The sequence below is a fragment of the Leptonychotes weddellii genome, unplaced genomic scaffold (genome assembly GCF_054177405.1).
Source record: "Leptonychotes weddellii isolate Sample4059 unplaced genomic scaffold, ASM5417740v2 HiC_scaffold_10910, whole genome shotgun sequence".
NCBI classification, from domain to species: Eukaryota; Metazoa; Chordata; class Mammalia; order Carnivora; family Phocidae; genus Leptonychotes; species Leptonychotes weddellii.
This window is the reverse complement of record NW_027686342.1, coordinates 1-7,136: the sequence shown is the minus strand read 5'-3', so window position 1 is coordinate 7,136 and position 7,136 is coordinate 1. Positions and strand designations below refer to the sequence as shown.

Here is a 7,136-nt window from a genome sequence, read left to right as displayed (position 1 = left end):
TTGAGTATCGTCATTCACTTTATCATTCTGTGGTTTTCACTAAAAAAAATTATGGTGTGGATGTGCTAACAATGCATGGCAAGAGAGAACTCAGCAGATGTCAGCTTCTGACTTTTTCCCAGCAGCCCCAAGCACAGGAGGTCTTGCACCGGGCCCACAGCTCCGGACAACTCCATCCTGGACTGCCTTTGTGATCCTGGGGGCAAACCCTGGCCCGAAGGCTCACGCTCACTGTGATTACCACAAAGGCTCACAGCTAATCAACACACTGTCACTGGGGTAAAACCCAACTATCCCCACCCCCCCTTAAAGAGGATGTTTCACTTGTTATGAAGTAGCCATTATTTTTTTTTTTAAGATTTTATTTATTTATTCATGAGAGACAGAGAGAGAGAGGCAGAGGGAGAAGCAGGCTCCCCGCTGAGCAGGGAGCCCAATGCGGGACTCAATCCCAGGACCCTGGGATCATGACCTGAGCCGAAGGCAGATGCTTAACCATCTGAGCCACCCAGGCGCCCGAAGTGGCCATTATCTTTAATTACAGCAAAACAATTCAAGCAAGCTCCATATTACTGGGCACTTCCAATATTCTTGGCATCATGACTCCTTGCTCCCAGGGAAAGCTCCATGACTTTGTGTAAAGTGACAGTTTTCCTAGCACAGCCGATGGGAAAGAGTCAGGATCAAAATGGAAAAATACACTCTTACCTTTCCCAATACCTCAAGTCATAACATGGCTTTGTTTTTTGCATTGATGAATGCCGAACAGAAAACATGGTGTCTTCCTATTTACAAAACATCAACAAACATAAAATACCCAAAAATAGATTTAACCAAAGAGATAAAAAACCTGTACACTAAAAACTATAGATATTGATGAGAAAAATACTGAAGACACAAAATGAAAAGATATTCCATGCTCATATTTGGAAAAACATTGTTAAAATACCCACATTACCCCAAGCAATAGACAAATTTAATGGAATCCCTATCAGAATTCCAAAGGTGTTTTCTTTTTTTAAACATCTGAGAGCACGAGCGTGGTGTGAGCACAAGTGGGGCTCTCTATCCTGGGACTATGGGATCATGACCTGAGCTGAAGGCAGAGAGAGGCTTAACCAACTGAGCCACCAGGCGCCCCACCAAAGGCGTTTTCCATATAAGTAGAACAAAGAATCAACTCTAAGATTTGTACGGAACCACAAAAGACCCCAAAGCCATCTTGAAAAACAGAAAATGCTTGCAAATCACGTTTCTGACATGAGGTTAACACCAAAAATACACAAGCAACTCCAACTCAATAGCAAAAATTCCAATGTAATTTAAAAATGGGCAGAGAATCTGAATAGATGTTTTCCCTAAGACACAGATGGCCAACAGGTACATGAACAGGTGCTCGTCATCACTCATCAGGGAAATGCAAATCAAAATCACAGGGAGTTCACCTCACACGTGTCAGATTGGCTAGATCTAAAACCCAACAGACAACAGTGCTGGTGAGGATGTGGAGAAAAGGAACCCCTGTGCATTGTTGGTGGAAATGCAAAGTGGCACAGTCACTATGGAAAACAGTATGGAGGTTCCTCAAAGTTATGATGCAGCAATCTCACTTCTGGGTATTTATCCAAAGAAAATTAAAGTGCTAACTGGAAGACAGAAGCTCCCCCATGTTCACTGCATTATTTCCAGTGGCCAAGACACGGAAACGTTAAGCATCTACTGACAGTTGAATGGGTAACAGAGGTAGTATATACACACACACTGGGGTATTACTAAGCCATAAAAGAACGAAATCTCGCCACCTGCAACAACGCAGATGGACCTTGAGGGCATTATGCCAAGTGGACTAACTCAGAATCAAATCCCATAGTCTCACTTATACGTGGAATCTAAACAAAACCACCACCATCACCAAAAAACACCTCAAGTTCATAGATACAGAGAACAGATACATTATGGTGGTTGCCAGAGGCACAGGGGAAATGGGTGGTCAAACTTCCAGTTATACTTACTGTATATTACAATGTTGCTAAGAGTGTATCTCCTTTTAAAAAGAGATTTTACTTATTTGACAGCACGCACACGCACAGAAGCAAGGAGAACGGCAGGCAGAGGGAGAAACAGGCTTCCCAAAGCAGGTAGGGTGCGATTCCAGGACCCTGGGATCATGACCTGAGCCAAAGGGAAACGCTTAACTGACCGAGCCACCTAGGCATCCCGGAGTGTATCTTTTTTAAAGCCTTTAGGACGGGGTTAACTGGACTTACTGTATTCATTTCACAGTATATAGGAATATCAAATTGCTATGCTGTACATCTGGAACTATGTAACGTGGTCTGTGAATTATACGTTGCTTAAAAGAGAACAAGGATGTTTAAATATTAATACAAAAGCTACCCAACAGGCAAATAAAAACGAGTTTGGGGCGGGGCGCCTGGCTGGCTCAGTCAGTTAAGTGTCTGCTTCTGCTCAGGTCGTGATCCCAGGGTCCTGGGATTGAGCCCTCCATCAGGCTCTGCTCAGTGGGAGTCTGCTTCTCCCTCTCCCTACCTGTGCTCTCACTCTGTCAAATAAACAAATAAAAATCTTAAAAAAATAAAAAACGAGTTTGGTATTGTTATCTACCAGCTAGGACACTTTATTATGCCTTTTTGTCCTTATGCTAGAGAACGGAAACTTCAAGAATTCGAAGTTTAAAATCTCCAACTTAGAGACTTCTAGGTAAAATAAAACCACTATCATTAAAAAACAAACGCATTTCACATTTACCATCGAACCATCTACACACTGTTAAAATAGGGAGGCCCAGCCATTCCATCAACACCCAAAAAAGCCTTATATACGTATAATAATTAATTTTCAGTGCACACTGAATAAAACTTTGTACCTTCAACAGGAATATGTCCAACAACTGAAAAGTTACCTGGGCTCCATCTGGCCAAAGTGAGAACAATCCGAACAGTAAGAACGTTTTCCAAATATAAAACAATGTGCACAATCCTCAGAGGCAGAGGCCCCTCCTTGTCATCATGGCACAAGGCAAACACTGAGCTACTTTAGTTTCTGTTCTGAAAAACGGATGTAATACCACTTTCCTTACGGCTGCCATTAGGATAGAGCCCCCCACACCTCTATGAACCCCTGGCCACATGCTGGCTGCAACTGGTGCAAGAGTCTGTCTTTTTGACAGACAAGAATCAGAGAAGCTTCTTGCCGAAAGTTGCAGGCCTCACAGTAGGCAAGGCCAGACCTCAGGCTGTATCAGGAACTAACACCTCCAGACACAGGCAAAGCTTGCAGCTCCTCCCTCCTGTCCTGGGGGATAGATGGGTTCGTTCACCCAGAAAGCCTACAACCTGTGGTGCTGCCTTTCCCCTGTAACTTCCACTTCTGACACAGGAAACCACAAATACTGCAGGGTTACCTGCGGCTCAACCCTGCCCAGTCTGCCACGAGGCTGCTGCTCCGACTAGACTTGAGTGGCTCTATCCAACGACATCCCTCTGTCCTCAACTACCTGGGGCTGACTCCCCACATTTTGGGATGAAGTCCCACCCAAGCATCCACGGGGGAGGATTCCTGAATTTTCTCGACTGTGTGATCATGTTACTGCTTAAACAAGCTCCATGCCTTCCTCAGCCTCTGACAGGAATGACCACCCACGCTCACGTGTAGAAGTAAGTTTCCGTCCTAGGCATGCCCTGGGAGAGAAAGCAAACCGGTAACTTCGAAGAGTTCGGGAAAAGCCAGGCAGGAATCCCAGCCCCTCCTGCTCTTCACCACAAACCAAGATTCCCTAAGCTCAGGTGCAAGGCAGCCAATTTAGGGATCGACACCAAACCAGCTGCGGCATCGCTCACTCCCACGTGAACTCCCACACAAGTTCCGTCTTCCACACCAGGGCTAATCGGGAGTCTCTTACCTGTCACGGTTCTGTCACGCTGGGTCCCGTTCCCTGAGCTTCCTCTAACATCTCAGCGCACCCCCAGCACGGAGTTCGTGGCGCCCCGTCCCTAGGACGCTCACCTCTAAGCCACCCCTAGGCGGCTGTCGGGAAGATCCAGGGACCCACAAGAGAGCTTGAACACAAGGCACTCAGGGAACCCTCACGAAGTTCCAGCCACTTTATCAACAGGCTTGCTACCCCACAGTCGGAGAGATACCGGTAGTCTCAACGGCATCACGCCCACTCTTCGCTCCGGGAGAAATCCCGGACCGCAACCACAGGCGTGGAGAAGACACCTATGTCCGCGGCCCCCAATATCCCAGCCCCCCCCCCCCCGCCCCGCAGTCCAGGCCTTCGCTCCGGGCCCGGGCGGCCGGCGTCACCCACGCACCTTCGAACAGGCGCCGCGGGTCCTTCTCGTCCAGCGTCAGCAGCTCCCGCGCAGCCTTGCGGATCTTGGCCAGGGTGAACTTGACCCTCCAGACCTCCCGTTTGTTCCGGAGCCCGTACTCGCCTGCCGGAAGAGGGCGCTGCTAGCGGGGCCGGCCCGGCTGCGGCCCCGCCCTCCAGCCCCCGGAAGCGGAAACCGGGTCCCGGCCGCTCACCGATCAGCTTCAGCTCCTGGTCGAGGCGCGACTTCTCGAAGGGCCTCCGAGGGGTCACGTACGTCTTGCGACAAACCCAGCTCCGGGCCACCGGCATGTTGGCTGCGCGCGTGCGCCTGCGCGGGAGGGCGAGCCGGGCGCGTGAGGGCCGCGGACGCCGCCTGCACGGTCCCGCGGCCGCGCCGCCTCCGCGCCCCGCATGGCCCGCACTGCCGCGTGCAGTCCCGTCCCACCGCCTCCCACTTCTGCGTACTCATATAAATAAGGTCGGGGGTCCGCACGACCTCGCGACCCACACCCTGACGAGCGCGCAGCGTACCACACCCTACCTTACCGTAGGCTCCGAGATCTGAGAAAGAGAAGCACGCGCCGCCCGGCCACGCTTTTATAGCAACGATGCGCCCTGGTGACGTCAGCGCGCACGCCGCACGCCTGTACCAATCAGAAGAGGCGTTGGCGGACGGAAAAGCATTCGAGACGACAGGTCGGGCCAGAGCGGCGAGCTGAGCTGGACGACCGTGCCCGGCGCCGACGCGGGTCGCGGCGCACGCGCGCTGGGAGGTGGGCCGCCGGCTCCGCCCCTGTTCTGCCGGCGGGCTGGAGCTCGGCGACCTTCCGGGGGAGGCCCTTTTTGTTCCCCAATCCCGAGGTCGGCGGCTCTCGCGTCGGAGTGGCGTCCGCTTGAGGCTCGGCCGGGAACCCCCCCCCCCGCCCCCGCGCACGCAGGCTGCACACCTGTCTGGGCAGCAGGTGCAGAGGCCAGGCCTCCAGGGCGCCTGCGTGCCCTGCTCGAGCGCGCAGCGCGCGCCTTCCCTCCGCACCGGATTGCAATCCTACCTCCCGCGCATCCCCACACCGGGAATCGGGTCTCACCTGGAACAAGTCACCGGTGCCTGCGGCTCCCACTAGGGGGAAGTCACCCTCCCGCACCGTGGGCCTCATTCATTCACCAAAAACCGCAGTTCCTATCTTGGAGTTTCCTTTGGGTTTCCAGAAGAGGGGAAATGTTCTGAAACTTCTTGCTATCTATTCACTTCCACCTTGGCGCCGTTTATCACCTGCTGCAGGGACTTACACAGTTTCTTGACCTCCTTTCTGGACATCTGACCCTCACACAGGCTCTAGGATTGCAGGCACACCTTGGAGACACTGGAGGGTTAGTTCCAGACCACCAAGAAAGCAGATATTGCTGGAAAGCAAGTCAAATGAATTTTTTGGTTTACAGTGCATCTAAAAGTTCTGTTCATGCATATCATGTGGTGGTCTATTAAAGTGTACAATAGCATTATGTCTAAAAAACCCACCATGTACACATCTTAATTTTTAAAAAAATACTTTATTGCTAATAAGTGCTAATCATCTGAGCTTTCAGCGAGTGGTAATCTTTCTGCTGCTGAAGAGTCTTGCTGTTAAGAGTTAATTGGACACTTAGTCCTCAGGGCCAGGGTCCCCGACAAGAAAACAGGGAGCCAGGACAGTTGAGACAAAACCGCACTAGCATCCTGTTTGACAGCTTAGACAAGACCAAGATAGCATCCTGTTGAGCAGCCTCTGCAGAAGAGACTTTTGCAAAACATCCTGAAACAAAACAATTAACCATGAAACATTGGTCACTATCACACATTTATGCAGTTAGTCTTCAGATCAGCCGCAAAGACCATCAACAAGCGAACAGTAACCCGATAGGTAGACAGGTGCATGATCAAAACCCTGATTGGCACACCTTAGTGGCCAATCCACAGGGCCCCACTCTCAGGATGCTTAAGATAGCTTCTCGAAGGAGCGTACAGACCCCTAGATTTGAACTCCAAAACAGCAACCTTCTCAGGTCCCCTCCCTCTCTGGGAGCTTCATGCTATCGCTCAATAAACTGCTTGGCTGCCCACCACTTTTCGTCTGCTCTACCTCTTCATTCTTCGAAGCAGTGTGACCAAGAACCATGGGCATTAAGGGAACGAAAATCCTGTAACGTTGCCTCTTCCATGTTGGTGGCTGCTGAGTGGTCAGGGTGGTGGGCTGAAGATGGGGGGGGCTGGGGCAACTTCTTAAAATAAGACAATGGTGAAGTTTGCCGCATTGATTGTCTCTTTCTGTCACAACTTCTCTGTGGCAAGTGATGCTGTTTGATAATGTTTTACCCACGTAGAACTGCTTTCTTTCTTTCTTTTTTTTTTTTAAGATTTTCTTTATTTGACAGAGAGAGACACAGCGAGAGAGGAAACACAAGCAGGGGGAGCGGGAGAAGGAGAAGCAGGCTTCCCGCCGAGCAGGGATCCGATGCGGGGCTTGATCCCAGGACCCTGGGACCATGACCCAAGCCGAAGGAAGTCCTTTAACCGACTGAGCCACCCAGGCCCCCCAGCACAGTAGAACTGCTTTCAAAATTGGAGTCAATGCTCTCAAACCCTGCCACTGCTTTATCAAGTTTATGTGATATTCTAAGTCCTCTGTTGTCATTTCAACAATCTGCACAGCATCTTCACCAGGAGTAGATTCCAACTCAGGAAACCACTCTCTCTGCTCCTCCTTCTGAAGTAGCTCCTCCTCTGTTCAAGTTTGATCATGAGCCTGCAGCAATTCAGTCC

General features: G+C 50.6%; 1 protein-coding gene across 2 annotated transcripts; it reads right to left on the bottom strand.

Annotated features, from left to right (window-relative positions):
* Positions 1-344: 344 nt before the first annotated feature.
* Positions 345-4,987, bottom strand: LOC102746000 (small ribosomal subunit protein uS4). 2 transcript variants are annotated; one of them, XR_014141589.1, is made up of 4 exons: positions 4,886-4,987; positions 4,552-4,667; positions 3,518-4,460; positions 345-3,068 (listed from the first exon to the last, which is right to left on the bottom strand). XR_014141589.1 is itself a non-coding variant. In XM_081809552.1 (3 exons), exons 2-3 carry the CDS (start codon positions 4,646-4,648, stop codon positions 4,243-4,245), a joined length of 315 nt encoding a protein of 104 aa, XP_081665678.1. In that variant the 5' UTR covers positions 4,649-4,667; positions 4,886-4,987; the 3' UTR covers positions 345-4,242. The 2 variants fall into 2 exon arrangements, 1 of the variants encoding a protein (XP_081665678.1); XM_081809552.1 differs by having other exon boundaries at positions 345-4,460.
* Between the last annotated feature and the right edge of the window lie 2,149 nt (positions 4,988-7,136).

Excerpts from the sequence above, each read along its gene's own strand:
- LOC102746000 (XM_081809552.1), bottom strand. The coding sequence starts at position 4,648 with ATGCCGGTGGCCCGGAGCTGGGTTTGTCGCAAGACGTACGTGACCCCT. Across the intron at positions 4,461-4,551 it reads CCAGGAGCTGAAGCTGATCG|GCGAGTACGGGCTCCGGAAC; the intron begins GTGAGCGGCCGG and ends CTCTTCCGGCAG.